Source organism: Notechis scutatus, chromosome 3, assembly GCF_049901735.1.
Source record: "Notechis scutatus isolate UNSWTSFEM ecotype Mainland chromosome 3, rNotScu1.2, whole genome shotgun sequence".
Lineage (NCBI taxonomy): Eukaryota > Metazoa > Chordata > Lepidosauria > Squamata > Elapidae > Notechis > Notechis scutatus.
Window position 1 is genome coordinate 217175 of NC_142011.1, and position 17009 is coordinate 234183.

General features: G+C 56.8%; 2 protein-coding genes across 2 annotated transcripts; one reads left to right on the forward strand and one right to left on the reverse strand.

Moving 5' to 3' along the window:
- Positions 1 to 436: 436 nt before the first annotated feature.
- On the reverse strand, positions 437 to 6250 carry CCNDBP1 (cyclin D1 binding protein 1). Its single transcript, XM_026687476.2, has 10 exons — positions 6093 to 6250; positions 5922 to 5986; positions 4430 to 4511; positions 4097 to 4193; positions 2998 to 3071; positions 2782 to 2858; positions 1451 to 1686; positions 1180 to 1240; positions 822 to 868; positions 437 to 664 (listed from the first exon to the last, which is right to left on the reverse strand). The coding sequence occupies exons 1-10, from the start codon at positions 6199 to 6201 to the stop codon at positions 490 to 492; spliced, it is 1023 nt and encodes a 340-aa protein (XP_026543261.2). The 5' UTR covers positions 6202 to 6250; the 3' UTR covers positions 437 to 489.
- Positions 6251 to 7217: 967 nt separating this feature from the next.
- On the forward strand, positions 7218 to 13599 carry DDX27 (DEAD-box helicase 27). The gene is given in 23 exon segments (XM_087959058.1): positions 7218 to 7368; positions 7454 to 7576; positions 7661 to 7753; positions 7835 to 7870; positions 7873 to 7966; positions 8362 to 8411; positions 8789 to 8878; positions 9530 to 9635; positions 9722 to 9895; positions 9988 to 10138; positions 10270 to 10369; positions 10580 to 10721; positions 10809 to 10962; positions 11045 to 11091; positions 11094 to 11125; positions 11223 to 11392; positions 11488 to 11602; positions 11980 to 12082; positions 12172 to 12266; positions 12370 to 12499; positions 12630 to 12720; positions 13070 to 13144; positions 13248 to 13599. Coding segments are annotated over 23 exon segments (2265 nt in total). The 5' UTR covers positions 7218 to 7290; the 3' UTR covers positions 13264 to 13599.
- The last annotated feature ends 3410 nt before the right edge of the window (positions 13600 to 17009 follow it).

A 17009-nucleotide genomic window follows, 5' to 3' on the forward strand; every position in this document is an offset into this window, starting at 1 on the left:
GTGGTAGAGGTCAAGAGGGCTGCCCCACGCCCTGGGCAAGGGGGGCCATTCCCCACAGACACCCCCCCCGCACGGCTGGGGCTGCAGAAGTTTGAACCCCCCCCCCCCGATCGCCCTCCCCGGGTCCCCTGTCCCCCTTCCCCGAGGAGTCGCCCAGCGAGGGTGGCCCCACCCCAAGAGCAGGCCAGCGGGGAGTCATTCCGTGTCTTCTGGCGGGCCGGTGCCACCCCCGACCACCCTGCCTGGCAGCTCCCCCTGGCCCCCTGGGAAGAAGGGAGTGGTGGGAGGGGAGATGGGGCAGGAAACGTGGGAGGAGCGGGGTCCTCCGCAGGCCCCCTGCCCACTTAAGTCGCCGCCCCCAATGCCCCCTCAAAGTCCCTCTGCAACTGGAGCGGTGCTTGAGTTAGGAGAATAAGGCCACTGCCAGCCGTCCAGGCTCCTTGCACAGAGGCCAAAGGTCCTTTACTGCCCACACTGGGGACCAAAGTGCTACGGCTGCCCCTCTGGCCGGGTGTCTCCCGCGCAGCACCCACCCTCCCCTGCCGAGCCAGGGTCCCCCAGCAGGCCTTGGGTGGCGTCCTTGATCTTGCCTAGGTTGTGGTCCACTGCTTCAGCCAGGAACCGCACCCAGCTCTCTTCAGAGGGAGGGCAGACGTGGCTCGTCCTGCAGGAGACAAGACGGCAGCCCTGAAGGGACAGGCGGCTCCCCGCCCAGCCCAGCAGGCAACTCCGGCTCCCCTGCCAGGATGAAAAGTTGGGGTGGCCGCCAGGGAGGGAGGCTCCCCAGAGACCAAGGGCGAGTCCACAACCAGTTCCCTCACCTGGTGACTTCCAGCATCTTCATCAGCACCGAAGCCAGTTTCCCAGCCTAAAAAGGGATCCTCACGTGAGCAAGGAGGCCTGGCGACTGCAAAGCCTCCCCCCCCCCCCCACAGGGGAAGCCCCCCTCATCAAGGGGGTTGGGGGGCTCCAGCCACGATTAACAGCCTGCCTCTGGGGACCCCACCTGATAAATCCTGGCTGCCCAGGACCATGGGCAGGATCCCACCCTCCCCTGGGGGAAGGAAAGCAGACCTGATCCTCAGGGAGGCTCCCTGGACAGAACCACCCTCCCCGCTGAGAGGGGGGAGTCACGCCGGGCCTGGCACAGGCAGCCTGGCCCCTCCTGGACCAACTTACGTTCAGCCGCAGAGCAAGCTGGTTCACGGGCGGGCAGAGGCTGAGCACCAGTTCATCCACGCTGAAACACACAGCAAAACCAGCCCGGGCTCAGCACCAGCGCAGCCAGCGCGAGCCTCAGGCAGGTTGGGTCTCGCAGGGGTGGCTGCTGGGAGCAGCCACGACCTCCTGCCCTTCCCGCGAACTCTCTGGAGGCAGGAGAAGCCCCCTCCTCACAATGCAGGGTGCCAGTTGCTCCTCCCCTTGGTGGGGCCTTGGTGACTCTCCTCACCTGGGGCTGAGCTCAGCCGCAGCCTCAGCCAGGGCATCCAGCTGAGCCACCTGCTCCGCCGTATCTGCTCCGCCGTGAGTCCTCATGGCCGCCAGCAATTTCCTCAGCCCAGCCTTGGTGGCCTTCACCAGCCCTCGGCAGGGGCCCAACAGCTGCCGCTCGGCGTCTGTCCAGGCAAAGCCCAGGGCTTCCTCCTCCAGCAGATCCCCGGGAGACGCCCCTCCCTCGGTCTGCATCTAACACAAACACAAGCCCGTGGCAAGGAGTGCTCTGGTCCCAGGGCATCTGGGCGGCAGCTGGGAAAGGGAGGGGAGACAGGCCATCAAGGCCGGCCAGGGAAGCCCTGGCAGGGGGTGGGAAAAACCAAGGGGCACCTTCCGGCCTCAACCACCTCCCATGCGGAAGAGTCACCCCCAGCATCCTGAAGGAAGCAAGAGGGACCCCAAGGGGAAGGTGGGGACAGAATCCCAAGGCTTGGAGGAGACCAGCCAGGCCCCCCGAGAGGGTGGAAGCTGTGGGGTCTCAGGGAGCGGTTCTTGTCTGCTGGAAAGCGACAGCCGCTAAAGACAGGAGGGGAAACCACTCCAAGAGTTCGATTCCCCAGGTCTTGGCAGGAGGTAGGACTATATAGGGGCCCTCGCAGACCAGAGGTGGCTTCTGTTCCGTTCCACACGCAGCCCAATTTGTCCAAATAGTTGCTTACAACCACCGGTAAGCGTGCCGGATGCCAGTGGTCGTTGGAGTTTTGAAGGAGATTGGCAGTTGAGGAAAGGGCCTACTGGCAAAACCTTGGGGAGCCGGAAGGGCACCTCAGGGCAAATCAAAGGGCCGGCCCAAGTTCTGGTTTCTCTTTATTGGAGCTCGGGCTTCCTGGGCTAAATAGCCCACCTGGAACTTGAAAGACATGCAATGTGCTCTCTCAAAAAAAACGGCTGGCAAAGAAAGCCAGGCCAATTAGCTGCAAGCCAGTTATCATAACGCCATCGTGCCCCCCCCAACTCCCTTAGAAGCCCCCTCAACCTCCCTGCCGCCTCTTGCCACCGCTACTGCCTAGGAAGGCCGGGGCAACGTTTATCAAACGCAGGCATTGCTCACCCGTGGCAGCTTCCCGCAGTCTTTAAGTTAAAAGGCTTTGGGTCCGAGGGGTTTGCGGGTGCCCCCCCCCTCCCGGTCTGGAACAGCCAGTGGGGCACCTCCAGGCGCCAAGGCTCCCCCTCCCTCTTGCCGACGGAGAAGAGGCCCCTCTTTACTTCGCTCTTCCAAGCTCGGGCCCTGGCAGTCGCTGGGCCTCTGCTCCCCAGGCACCCAAAGGGGCTCCCGTCTCTCCCCACCTGCTCCATCTCCTCCAGGGCATCCTTGATAAGTTCCAGGCAGGAAGAAATGGCCAACGTGGCCGCTGCCAGGTTGTCTGAGCAGAGAGAACAGCGGGTGAGGGCCCTCTGTGGAGGGTAGCAAGAGCTGCCGCCCAAAGCCTCCACCTAGGCCCAGTCGGGGGCTGCTCACGCACAGCTGCCTTCTCTGGCCCTGACTTCTCTCCCGCCACTTACCATGCGGCAGGCAGGAAACTCGGTCGCAGGCCTCCCAGACGCCCCCGGTTGAGATCAGCTGCTCCTGAGACAGGCTGCAAGAGGGGCAACGTGAGCAGTGAAGCCAATAGGCTGCTGGGAAGGCCGAGGTCAGCAGAAGACAGTGGAGACACCCCACCCATCAACCCGGCCTCTTGGGGCCTTTTCTGGGGAGGGAAAGCAGAGGGGCAGCCACGGAAGATTTCAGATTGTTTAACAGAGTTGGAAGGGATCTTGTAGGCCATCTAGCCCAACCCCCCGCCCAAGCAGGAGACCCTACACCATTTCTGACAGAGACGGTTGTCCACTCTCTTCTTGAAAGGCTCCAGGGGTGAAGCTCCCACAACTTCTGAGGGCAACTTCTGTTCCATGGGTTGACTGTTCTCACTGTCAGAAAGTTTCTCATTTCCACATTGAATCTCTCCTTGATCAGTTTCCACCCATTGTTACTTGTCTGACCTTCAAAGGTGCTTTGGAGAATAGCTTGACCCCCCCCACCTCCTCCTCCTCTCTGGGGCAGCCCCTCAACTACTGGAAGGCTGCTCTCCAGTCTCCCCTGGTCCTTCTCTTCTTCCCTAGACTAGCCAGGCCCAGTTCCTGCAACCGTTCGTCGTATGTTTGAGCCTCCGGTCCCCTCATCCTCCTGGTTGCTCTTCTCTGCACAAAACTGGATGCAGTATTCTAAGTGTCTAGAGCTTTATAAAGTGGTATTAGTTCTTAACATGATCTCGATTGAATCCCTGTGTTAATGCAACCTAGGATTGCATTGGCTCTTTCGGTTGCTGCCACACACTGCTGGCTCCTATTTAGGTGGTTGTCCCCTAAGACTCCAAGATCCTTCTCACAGTTACACAGTTAAAGGGCTTTCTTGCCTAAGTGTAGGACCTTACTTTTCTCTACACTGAATTTCACTTTGTTAGATAGGGCCCAGGGTTCTAGTCTGTCGAGATCCATCTGGATCTTCAGCCTATCTTCTTGGGTGTTAGCTATTCCTGCCAACTTAGCATCATCTGCAAATTTGGCAAGTTCCCCTTCTATTCCCTCATCTAAGTCGTTAATGGAGATATGGCAGAAGGCTCACCTCTCCTGGGGGGTCCGGAGGATCACCTCTATGAGCTGAATCATCCCTTCCACCATCTGGATCGTGGCACAGCGGACAGCATTGTTCAGGGCCTTCCCTGGGATAGGCAAAGGGAACTCTGCAGCGTTTTAACTTGCAAACTGGAGCAAGATTTCTTGTAACAAGCAACTTTAAGTAAATGCAGGAACCTTCAGCCATCACTGAAGAGCTTCAGGCCTCCTACCAGCTTGAGAGAAGAGACCCAGGATGGAGGGGCAGCTGTCAGAGCTGATGGCCCAAAAGCTCTTTGCACTGCTGGAACGGGGGAGGGGGCTGGGCTCTGCTCCCGCTCACCTTGGCTCTCTGGGAGCTGGTAATACACTAAGACAGCTCCAATGATGGCACTGCGCACCTCTTCACTCAGCGTCTCGCACGTCTGAAAAGGAACCAATCACAAAGGTTAAGCTACTCCCCCCAACAAGATTGTGCCTATGTCCTTCAAGGCCTAGAGGGGCCCCTACTTTGGGACCAGTGAAGGATATTCTGTTTCTTCCTACTTTCCTACCTGAACAATCAAGCTAATTTTAAAATGGAGAATTCATTGGGGGGACAATCTCACTCACGATGAAAAATGCGACATCCTCTATCTCCAGTCCATAGGGTCCATTCAAGAGTTCCAAGAAGGCTCTGCGCCCATTTGCACTACTCGGGTGAGCCTGAGGACCCAATAAATCTCCAAGCAGCCACAATTACTCTCTAAAAGAATATAGATGACCAGCTGTCTGCAAGAAGCATAAATCCTTCTATTCCCCACCATCCAGGCAGACCCGAAGAAGCTTCTTGGATGAGAAGCAAAACGTCTTCGAAGAAAAACCAAAAAGCCCAGTTTCCTCTTGAAAAAAGCACCTTTGGGACAACCAGGACCCGGATGGCTGAGAATCTCCATAGACATCAAGATGAAAAACTCTCCAACTCTAAGCACAGGGTTAGCACAAAGTGTGACCACCCTGGGGCGCAATTATAGATAAGGATTCCGACACAGGGCTCCCCACACTCTCATGCCCAACAGGTTTGGCTTCTCCTTAAGTACGCATCTGGCCATCCTCCCAGAGCCCTCTAAGGAAGGGCAAGTCCTCGCATACCTCTCAACACTTCATGAAGGAAGAAAATCCAGTCACAAACCAGGGTCCCCTTAGCCTCCAAATCAGAGGTCCAATTGACCGCTATGGGATGCCACAAGGCCACATCACACCCAGAGTTTCATTTCAGGACAGGAACTAAGCAGCCTTGTCAAGATCTAAACTTTGCTGTGAAACAATGAACTTGCGGTACTTGAATAGCTGCCAAATTTCCCAAATTATCAGGAACCCAAGCAGTCAATTCCAGAAAAGCTTTGGGACAACTAAAAACATTGAATTTTTCGTGCAATTGCAATACTGTCTATTGGCAGGAAATGCGTGGGAAAAAGAATCCCGGGAACGATCAACTCCAGCAGGCGGGAGAAGGCCGAGCGCTTGAGCCGAGGCCGAGGCCAGCGGCAGCCAACGGCACCCGCAGAGGCCGCCCCCGTTCCTGGAAGGCCCAACCGCAGCCGGGACTGCAGAGGCTACTCCCTAAAGCAGGGCTCCTCGGAAGGACCGCAGTCTCCCCTCAACCGGATCTTATTAGCCCGGAACGCCGCGGGGCTAGCCCCCCACCCGCCCCGGTCTTCGGCCGCCGAGGCTCCACGGGCGGAGGAAGGGGAGCAGGGGCCTTGCCTGCCGCCGAGTCTCGCACCAGCGCTCGGCCGCCTCCCCCTGGGACGCCGGGCAGGGTAGCGTGGGGGGAGGGACGAAGGGAGACCCACCTGGGTTCGGGCGGCGGCCAGGCTGAGCCGCGTGGCTTCCCGCGAGGCGGCCCCGAAGGCTCCCGCTGCGAGGGGAGGAAAGCGAGGGTGCCCGCGTCAGGGAGGCCCGGCCGGACACAGGCGCCTGCCCCGCCCCGCCCGCCGCCGCCACCGCCGCCGCCGCTCCCGCACCCAGCGCCTCCCAGAAGCGGCCCCGGTCGAAGGCCTCCCCGCCTCCGCCTCCGCCGGCGCCCCGCAGCCCCGCCAGCGCCTCCCGCAGCGCCTCCCGCAGCGCCTCCATGGCCTGCCGCGCCGGGAGCCCGCTGGTCCGTCCCCTGGGAGAGTCCGGGCGGGGGCGCTTCCGGCCCGCTTCGCTCGCCCGGCCTTTAAAATCCAGCCGCGCCTTAACCTGGTGTGAGAAGCGGCGCCGGGGTCGGGGACGGCTGGGACCGGGATCTGGGGCGGCGGAGGCTCTGGAAAGGGGGTTCCCCTCAGCCCCCTGGCCCGAGCCCCTCGGGGGCCCTCGCATCCACAACCGCTCCCCCGGCAAGGAAAAGGCCGGGAGCCCCGAGACTCCGATTCTGGGTAAATCTCGGCTTCGGCTGCCTGGAAATAGGGGCCGCGCCTGGGCTTCTTCAGGCCGTTCATTGCTGCTGTGCGGACTGAACGGGGCCCCGCCGGGGCTTCCAGGGTTCCTTTGGCTTCCCATCGCAGACAAATCTCCCGAAGCGCCTGTGATATTCCTCCCTTTGACAGGCGCCTTTCTGCCCACGGGCTGCATCGCTGCCACTTCGGCTTCGGAAGACGGCGAAGGCCGCAGGCGCACAAGCGGGGCTCCCTGCCCCTTCCCCCGCTGCCCCCCGCCGGCTTTTTCCTCGCAAAACCTCCGAGGCTCGTTGGCCGCCGAGCAGGTCGGGGCCACCCCAGGCGTTTCAGTGACCCCGCAGTTAGGACGGGGGTCTGCAGGGTTTGCTAAGCTCTCTTGGACCCCCAACAAAAGGGCTTTTATTGGCGCTTTACAGGCGCTGCTGACCATGTTAAACATTCACGCCTCCTCCGTTCCGCCTCCAGACTCTTTATTTGAACTTTGCCTTGTTTCCCAACGGAGGCTGGCAAAGAATTCTCATGTTGTGCCCTTTGAGAAACGTTCCCAAACGCGCAAACGCCTTTCCTGCACCGGCCAGCCCTGGGGATCTGGAAGCGCATTTGCGGTCCTTGCGGGACAAAGCCCGCTCTCGAGAGCGGGGCGGCTGACGGGTCACCTGGGGGCACCGCCCCTCCCCGCCCGGAAGCCCAGTGAGTCTCCGGAGCGCTTCCCGGGGCTGCCGCTGGGGGCGCTCCTCCGTTTCCGGCCGGAGCACCGGAAGGCGCGTGGGTCTCCGCAGCCACGATGGAGGCCGGGGTCGGTGCGGAGCGGAGCCCGGAGGAGGCGGGCGCGGAGCCGGAGTGGACGGACTCGGAGTCGGAGGTGAGGGCCGGGCAGCGGGCCGAGCGAGTCGGTGGGAGATTCGGGCTGCCCACCGACCCTCCCCGCCTGGCTTTCCCTGCAGGAGGAGGCGGCGGCGGCCGCGGGCCGGGGAGACTTCGCGGCGGGCTTCGCGTTCTCCGAGAAGGAAGCCACGGCGGGAGCGGGCAGCGGGGCCTGGGCGGAGGCTCTGGGGCAGCTCAAGCGCAAGGTAGGCACCCGGGGCGGGGCGCGCGGGGCGCGGGGCGGTGGAAGCCGCCTCCCGCTCACCTCTCTCGGCCCTTTGCCTCGGCAGCGCTGCGCCACCAGCTTGGATGAGAAGATCGCGGCAGTGAGGAGGCAGCGCAGAGCTCAGGTCAGAAGCCGCTCGCAGCGGCGCCTCAGACGGGCCTGCGCTTGCGGGGGCGGCGGGGGCTCCTTGGGGCTTTGGGCCGGGTGGTTGAGCAGGAGGCCTGCCGCCCTTCCGCAGGAGAAGGCAACCCGAGAAGGCGCGGTCCCCGGGGAAGTGAGGCCGAGGCCGGGGACAACGAGGAGGAGGAGGAGGAAGAGGCGCTGCAGTCGGAGCATTCTTCGGCAGATGAGAGCGTCTTTGCAAAAGCTGGTAACCGAGCCCGGCATTGAGGGAGGCCCGACCGGGAGACTCCCGCGGGGGCTGGCCTGGGAGGGAGCTCAGGCCGCGGCTTTATAAAAGCTGAACAAGCGCCAGAGATGGGGTATATCGTAGGGGAGAAAGGACAAGGCCATGACGAAATAGGACTAGGGAATTATTGTGAAAACATGCGTTGCTTGTGAAGCCCTAATAATGGGTTAGTTGTTTGGGCATCACAATGCATAAGCTGAATTTGGATCTAACACGTACAAAGACAATCACCTAGTATTTGGCGTTATTTAATAAACTTAAATGGTAGATTATACGATCAATATCTCAGTTTCATTTGCGTATAAAATTGCTCTTGTGTTTTGTAGGTAAGTACACAGTAATTGCTTATTTTGTAGATACTCTAAAGCTGAAGCAGCGATGGAAACAGAAGCACGGTGAAAAGGAGGTGAGCATTAGTGGGGTGAAATCAAGGACCTGTCTACTAGTCCAACCTTTGCTCAGTGCAGCCTCTCAGGTAGATAGCCATTGGCCATTTTTTTCTATCACAAATTTGCCTTAAAAATAGAGGATGAATGGGATGAGTTTATGCACTGTTAACGCATCACAAATTGGCTTGGTTTGGAGCTATTGTGCACGTGCTTGATCGTTGTGACTTGTTTCCAGCTTTAGTGTTGCGCATATGCCACACCACTGTGATTTGTTTTCAAAGAATGGTTAAAATAAACGTGGGCTTTGTACAAAGCAGGGCTACTAGCAGAGATCTGCTTCTGTGTAACATGGTTGGATGTTCATATTCTTGTTTTTCTCGGGCCTAATTTTTAGGAAGCCACACAGTTCTTTCAGGAAGATGCTTCGCAGTACGATGATAGTTTGTCCTTCCAAGACATGAACCTCTCTCGACCCTTGCTGAAGGTATCCTTTTGAAGTGTGGGCTTCAGGTGCCTGGTGTCCTGTATGAATGAAGCCCAAATAAATTTGAGGTGCGATGTCTGAAGATGCAGCATTGGGATATGGCACTTGCTGCAAAAAGAGTCCACTGGCAGCATAGAAAAACAGCACAAATGGCAAAATAAGAGACCAGACAATCTAAGAAGTGGCAGCTTTCTCTGGTTCCAAATGGCTGCTTGGAAGAGAGTGAAGTTCTGGGGGCTTCCCAAGGCCTTTCAGCATGCAGGGGCTTTGGGGATGAAATGGTGTTCTAGGGACACGGGTTCCAAATGAAAACCGTTCTTTTCAGTGCAGCTTCCATAGGATAAACGGTCTGGTGGTTTTTAGGAAAAAGGTGGATGGTAACAGTGTCATGCGGACCTTGCAGAAACGAGCAGAATAGATCAATGAAGTAGAACGGGTTGAAACGGCTATCGTTCAGCCACCTTCCTCTTGGGCTGAGTGCGTTCTTCCTATAGAAATGGGAAATACTAAGAAACTAAAAGACGTAAATATTAAATACGGTGCCCCTGCTTAAGAATGAAAGCACTTTGGCAAAAGCCCTTTCTGTCCAGGTCTCTACTGGGCCTGCTTCAGGCGTCTGCACGTGATCTGCGTCTCTGTCTCTGTTCCCAGGCCATAACCGCCCTGGGCTTCAAGCAGCCTACCCCGATCCAGAAGGCCTGCATCCCTGTAGGACTGCTGGGGAAGGACCTGTGTGCCTGTGCAGCCACAGGAACAGGTACGTTGTGCCTAGCCGGTGATGGGAATGGGTTTGAAACGACTCCTGGCCTTTGGGGGATCTTCACTTTTTTGCCTGCCGTTCAGGAAAGACCGCCGCCTTCATCCTTCCCGTCCTGGAGCGCCTGATCTACAAACCTCGGCAGGCCCCCGTCAGTCGGGTGTTGGTGCTGGTGCCAACCCGGGAGCTGGGCATCCAGGTGCACTCGGTTACAAAGCAGCTGGCTCAGTTCAGCAACATCACGGCATGCCTGGCAGTGGGTGAGTGACCCAGCCTTGGGCAATTCTTTGGCAGTTCACTAATTGGCTCCTTTTGGGAATTGTTGGGCTGCCTGTCCTTTGTGTTGTTGCAGGTGGCTTGGACCTCAAGACCCAGGAGTCAGCCCTGCGCTCCGGCCCTGACATTGTCATTGCCACTCCTGGCCGCCTCATTGACCATCTGCACAACTGTCCCTCCTTCCACCTGGGCAGCATTGAGGTCCTCATCCTGGATGAAGCCGACCGGTGAGAGGATGGCTTAATTCCCCTGGGGCTGAGATGCGGGGCCCTCTAAGCCTCCTGGCCTGAGCTTTTCATGGAGGGCCCGGGGGGGGGGGCTGGCGCAACCATCGCCTCTTGTTCCCCTTGCCTGTCAGGATGTTGGATGAGTATTTTGAGGAGCAGATGAAGGAGATCATCCGGATGTGTGCTCGACATCGCCAGACCATGCTCTTTTCTGCAACCATGACAGACGAGGTACTGCAGGCGCCCGGCATGGAGGAGGGCAGGCAGGGGGGAGAAGTGGGGTATCCGGTGGGGGGGACGAGAGCCCCTCGCCTTGCCCGGCAGGGCTGCTCTGAACCAGGAGGAGGAGGAGGCCTTGTTCCTGGGGCATCTGGAGGAGGGCCCCTGGGGAGCTCTCTCTGCAGAGGAGGGAGAAACCCCCCCCCACCTTCCCTTTGCCAGGTCAAGGATTTGGCTTCGGTTTCTTTGAAAAACCCCGTCCGGATCTTTGTGAACAGCAACACAGAGGTGGCCCCCTTTCTGCGCCAGGAGTTCATCCGCATCCGGCCGAGCCGTGAGGGGGACCGGGAAGCCATCGTGGCAGGTGGGGCTGGGGCTGGTGGAGGAGGAGGCCTCTGGTGGCCTGTTCAAGAGGGGAGCCGGCAGTGATGAGTCCCCCTCCGCTCTCCAGCTCTGCTCACAAGGACGTTCCCAGACCACGTGATGCTCTTCACCCAGACCAAGAAGCAGGCCCACCGCCTGCACATCCTCCTGGGCCTGATGGGTCTCCGTGTCGGGGAGCTGCACGGCAACCTTTCCCAGGCCCAGCGGTTGGAGGCTCTCCGGTAGGTGGGGGCGGGGGCAGTGCGGCCGGGGAGAGTCGCGTTGGGGCTGGGCCGGCCTCTTCAGGGGCTCCTTTCTTGGCAGGCAATTCAAGGACGAGCAGATTGACGTGCTGGTGGCCACCGACGGTGGCCTCGGGGCCTCGATATCGTGGGCGTCAAAACAGTAAGGTCCCTCCCTGCTACTCAGCCCTCCCCCCCGCCCCAGCCCTCTTTTTTTGCCCAAGGGCAGATGCTCTGCGCTGCCTCCTCTGTGCTTGCAGGTGATCAACTTCACCATGCCCAACACCACCAAGCACTACGTCCACCGGGTGGGGCGCACAGCTCGGGCGGGCCGCGTGGGCCGCTCCGTGTCCTTAGTGGGCGAGGAAGAGCGCAAGATGCTGAAGGAGATCGTCAAGGCTGCCAAGACCCCCGTGAAGGCCAGGATCCTCCCCAGGGTAACGGCCGTGGGGAGGGTTGGGGCGGGCTAGACCGCTGCTTTGCCCTGAGGGACTCGGTGGCGGCAGCAGCCTTTCTGCGTCTCTCCCCCCAAGATGTGATTCTGCGCTTCCGGGAGAAGATTGAGAAGCTGGAGCCAGATGTGTACGCTGTGCTGCGCTTGGAGCGGGAAGAGCGGGAGCTGCAGTCCTCGGAGGCCCAGGTGGGGCGGAGGGGCTCCTGGGCTGGGTTCTCTTCCCAGCAAGCGAGTGGAGAAAGGGGTGGGCGCTAGTCTCAGGGTCCAGTTGGGGTTTCTCCAGGGGGCTTAATTTAGGAGAAATTCACTTCGCCCCTCTCGAAGAGAACGACGTCTTGGTGGCCCCAAGTCATGCAGGCAGAGAATGTATTTGGCGTTGCCTTTCAACTCCAGCCGGATCTACCGTGGTGGTGGGGGTCATCTTCCCTTTCTCCCATCCCCCGCTTACCAAGGACAAAGGGATCTGGCCCCACGGCCGCTCTGCTTCTCTGGCTGCCCTGGGGAAGATCTTTCCATCTCCTGAGGCTGGGTTCGGGCTCTGACCAGATCTGCCCTCCTCCCAGATCAACACTGCCAAGCGGAAGTTGGACCCTGGTTCCCAGCAACCAGCCGGATGCACTCCCCGCAGCTGGTTCCAGAGCCAGGAGGAGAGGAAGAAGGAGAAGCGTAAGGGTTGGCTCTGGGAAAGGGCTTGGATGCCTCCGTCCAGGCCTGGTCCTGACCTCTCCCCCGCCACTGTCTTGCTTCCCTCCCAGTGGCCAAGGCTCTCCAGGAGTTTGACCTGGCACTTCGAGGCAAGAAGAAGAGAACAAAGTTTGTGAGGGATTCCCAGAAGAAGGCTCAGCCAACGGTGAGCTTGGAGGAGGAGGGGGCAGGGAGGGAGGGAGGGCTGGCGGCACTTGGGCCCCTGGCCCCGTCCCAGGCAGCCTGGTGAGCGTCTCTCTCGTCGGCAGCCAGAGGAACGTTCCCAGTTTGAGATCTTGAAGGCCCAGATGTATGCCGAGCGGCTGGCCAAGAGGGACCGCCGGCCCAAGCGAGCCCGGGCCATGCCGGAGGAAACGCCGCTGGTAGAGACGAAGGCTGGTGAGGAGGCCTCTTTTTCCCTTCCCTTGTTCCGAGCCCAAGGGTGCCGGGGGCTCTGGGGGAGGAGGGGGGCTTTCCTGCACAGCTAGCTCCTATAGCCTGGCTTCTCGGCTCTTCTCTCCCCTGGAAGGGCCCAAGCAGCAGCGCAAGAAGGTGACGTCGGTGTTTGATGTGGAGCTCACCAGCACAAACAAGAAGGCCCTCAAGCAGTATCGAGCGGGGCGAGTATTGCTGTCCTGCCCTTGCGACTCCCTCCCTTCAGTGGGCTGTTTGGGGGGCTCTGGCTGGATGATGGTTCTCCTCCAGTGTCTGGGCCCAGAAGCCCAGGCGGGGGATGGGTTGCGAACGGGCCTGGCTGGGAGACCACGAGGGAGGAGACCAGGCAGGGGAAGACCAAAGCCCAGGAGGCAGCAACGGGGCGGGGGGCGGTGTCACTAGGAGCGAAGCTTGGCTTGGAAGCGTCTCCTCCCCACCCCCACCCCCAAAAAAAAGAGCCCTGGGCGGTTCAGAGGAAAAGGCCGCCTTGTCCGCTTGAGGTCCCACTGAGGGCGATGCTTTTTCCCTCTCCAGGCCTTCCTTTGAGGACCGCAGGCGTCTGGGCCTCCCGGATAGAAGGAAAGGGGGAAAATTTAAAACCAAGTCCAGGTGAGTCTCCCCTACACCCAGTCTCTGTGCGTCTCTGTGTGTCTCTGTCTCTCCCTCCCTCCCTAGTTCTGAGATCCTGCTTGCTTGCTTGCTCTTTACGCAGGTACAGGCGGAAGTGAACGCACCTGTGAGCCGGGCTGCAGAGGCCTCTGCGCAGCGGCCCTTGTGGAATTCGGGATCCCTCCACATTCGCTCCCCTTGCAGGAGCCTAGCAGTTGGAAAGGAGCCGTGCCCAGAAAAGCCACCTGGCTGCTTTAGGACTTGGCTGAAGACCTGGACCTGGTCAGAGGGGCCTCCCTCGGGCGTCTCTGAAGCTTCCTAGAAAGGAAGACCTTGAGACCAAAAAAACCAACTATGTTGTTGACGCAAGGCCTGCCTAGCTAGGGAGCCCGAGAGGGTGGTGTGTGATCTTTACCTAACAGCTATTAAAGGAAGCTCTGACATTGGCCTGAAAATTCCAAGAACTCAAAGGCTCAAACCATTACTCACTAAAAGGTCGCTCTTACTAGTAGTAACCATGAGGTACTCTGCTAAAATCAGCAGGGGGAAGCTTAGAAATGCTCTAAGGGGCAGGGAGCATGGTCCTTATCCTTGCTCTCGATGGGTCCTGGCGTTGGAGCCATGCCGTTGTGCCCGACTATGGTTTGCAGCTACCAACAAACTGGAGACCCTCCAATGACAAGTTGTTTAGGATTCCTGAGGTCCTTCCTGCCTTAATGGAGCAGCTGGCACTTTGGGCGTTCACACTCCTTGTACTCCCAGGATCAAGGCTGTGGTTGGGATGGAGCTGCTTTCATTACTACAGCTGCCACTTTTGGGCAGAGGTGTCTCTGTCTCCTCCTCCTCCTCCCTGCCCCCAGCCATTGCCACCTCTTGCCCACTGCCCAGCCAGAGGACCCGGCGTAGCCCCACAAGCCCCTACAACACAGAAGCAGGCAATCAGCTGTCCCTGTCGGTTGCTGGAAATGCAACTCAGGCTGGAACATTTACTGACATGCCAAAGGTTGGGGTGAAATCCACAGGACTCTTCACCTGGTTTTATGGCAAGCCGAAGATGCCAGCCTTCTTGGCTATTTCTTCAGTATTTGGAATTGATCAAGAATCGTGAAGTTTCCAACTATGGCAGCACTCCAAAACATTGTTAACTGGAAGGATAAACCCACACTTAATTGTGTAATGTTCAGTGATTGATGTAGGTTGCTTATTAAATGCTGTGGCTTTTACAGCAGCAAAGCAACATAGGTTCCTGAGGAATTTGATCAGCGGAAGAGGCGTTCGGCTCAATTTAATTTCCCAGGGTTTATGGGGAACGTGTCCCACTGCCGAGAGCTCTAGCCAGTGTGGATTGTGCAGTGGAACACCTGGAGGAGGATTGTGCGCTGGGCATTGTTGGCCCAGGAAGTATCAGGGCTAGTGGGCTGCACTGGAATTCTATTCCTATGACAAAACCTAAAGGCTGATGTTGAGGTAATTCCCCGTTAGGAGAATGAACGCATACTGGGAGACGTATAGAGAGTAGTGTTTGACTAATACACACACAGAACACACATACACTGTACAGTAAATGTAGGGTTTTACTTTCAGTAAAGGTTTAAGCAAAGTCCAAAGTCATTCACAGGTAAGATCAGTCAGTTTTTAGTCCAGGGATAATCCAAATATCAAAGTCCAGTGTCAAAAAACAGTTCAGTAACAGACTTACATTAAATCCAGAAATATCAGTCAATTAGGAAAAATGGAGGAACAGCAATACTTTCCAACAGAAGGGAACAGAGATTCACTCTCTTCTGAGTCGAAGACTAAACAACCCAGGTTTCTGGCTCCATCTTATGGCTGTTTGAGAGACCACACCCAATTACAGTTTTGCATTTTCTTAAAGATAAAGAGTTTTAAAATGTTTATCCTGGTTTATATATTTCTAACCCAAATAGCTGTTAGGTGACTCATATTCCTAACAGCTGAGCTGTAAATAAATCTTAAGTTCTCCCACCATAAACGGACTGATTTAAGGATCAGAGTTTCAGCCAAGGCTTTGTTCACTTCCTAACTATAAGCACCAAGGTAACATCCAGAATTACTCTGGTGAAAGTCTAGCCGTACCTGTGGTTGCACCCATATGGAGAACTGTGGAGGGAGAGCCCTGACAGATTTTGTGGGTGCTTAGCAGAAACCGCTGGGCCTTCAACGTGGGGCTTCCATACCATGAAAATGCTGCTTGTTTTGACACCATGGAGCTCTCTGGGCTTGGTTTCCTTGCAGTCATTTCCATGTTCAGTGAAGACGATGCCTAGTTGGGTCACGAAACATTTACAAGAAAGCCACCAAGAACAGAGAGCACCAAGGACCCCCTAATTTCAACCCTGAGACGATGATCTGTGAGAGTTTTGACACTGCTTGGCCTGAGACTGGCAGTCATTCACCCCAGGCCCACTTCTCTCTCTTTCAGGCTCAGGTATTTCTGTACCTATCACTTTTTCAAAAGACAGATGGAAAATATGACATAACCGTCATGTGGAGTTTGTTAATTTACAGTTTTAAAGTGGAATATGTGTCTGATCCATTCAGTTATGACTTCCAAATGTTCTGAACCAGCAGAGACCCCACACTGCTAACATACCATGGGTGATGGAATTGAGAGCCAAATAGTGTTGATTTCACTTAATGTGGTGAACTTGCCAGCACATGGAGGCAAAGACCTTTTCTCCTAGCCTCTTTAACAGGAGTTGGAAGGAACCTTGGAGATCATCTAGGCCAGGTCCCCATCCCTCAGTTCGTGGCATGCCAGCAACTGGGTTGTGCAAACGAAGCCCCATCCATGGGATGCAGGCAGCATGCCAAAACCACTCCAGTCTGCAGAAAAACCTTTATCCATAGATCTGGTCCCTGGTACCTCAAAGGTTGGGGGTTATAGCTGCAGATCTATTATGCAGTCCAGCTGACTGGAATAGGGAGGTGACTGAGGCTGTGGATAGGATTGCACCCTTGCGACCTCCTCACCCGTAGACCTCTCGGTGCCCCGTGGTATAAAGAGGAACTGAGGGATGAAACGCATAACATCTGGAGCACCGCTGGCGGAAGACTGGAGATGAACTCGATCAAACATGGGTGAGAGCTGCTACTAAGGCCTGCCTTGGGGTGATTCCTGAGGTGAAATGTAAATCTTTCTCCACGCTCATTGTGTCTGCAGATAACCGCCCAGCGACCCTCTTTAAGGTGAGCCACTGTTAGGTATAACATTGATACCAAATATGGTTTGGGTGAATAAATATATAAAACTTAGATATCATGGTTTAAGTGCTTATCACTTTAAGCAAAATGCAGCAGGCAATTAGCCGATTAAGGTGCGGTTAGAAGTTACAATATAAGGAAGCATTAGAAGCTGGAAAGCTTACTGTCTGTAACTGTGTCTTGCTGTTACTGTGTTGCTGCTGCGATTAACTGTGTCTTACTGCGACTAACTGAGATTACTGACTGTGAGTGCCTGTGACTGAACTGTTATTGTTTGCTACTGTTTGATGATTTACTGCGTAATTCTACTGAATATCCAGCGTTTGTTTCTCTGGAGAGTGAAACCGGAGGAGGAGAAGATATCTTTATCGGCTGATAAAGATATTGCAAGGACTCTTAACTTGGACTATACTAGTGAGTCTTACTGGATGGAAATACTGTGAATGACTTAATGGACTGAATGACAATGCTTAAACTCTAACTGGATTAAAAACTATTTAAACTACAAACAGTGTTTGTGTTCAGTGTGTGTATACTCTGGGGCCCTTCCGCTCTCCTTTGGCTGCCTGGTTTGACTACTGCTGCAATACTCTTCTAGGGGTTAATCCTCAAAACCCTAACAGCCACCGCCTCCTAGAGG

What these genes read in the sequence shown, in the direction of transcription:
- CCNDBP1 (XM_026687476.2), bottom strand. Translation starts at nt 6,201, where the DNA reads ATGGAGGCGCTGCGGGAGGCGCTGCGGGAGGCGCTGGCGGGGCTGCGG. An exon ending in CCCTGGAGGAGATGGAGCAG is followed by an intron (nt 1,687 to 2,781) that starts GTGGGGAGAGAC and finishes TGTTTGTGTTAG; the next exon opens with ATGCAGACCGAGGGAGGGGC. An exon ending in GCGGCTGAGCTCAGCCCCAG is followed by an intron (nt 1,241 to 1,450) that starts GTGAGGAGAGTC and finishes TGTGTGTTTCAG; the next exon opens with CGTGGATGAACTGGTGCTCA.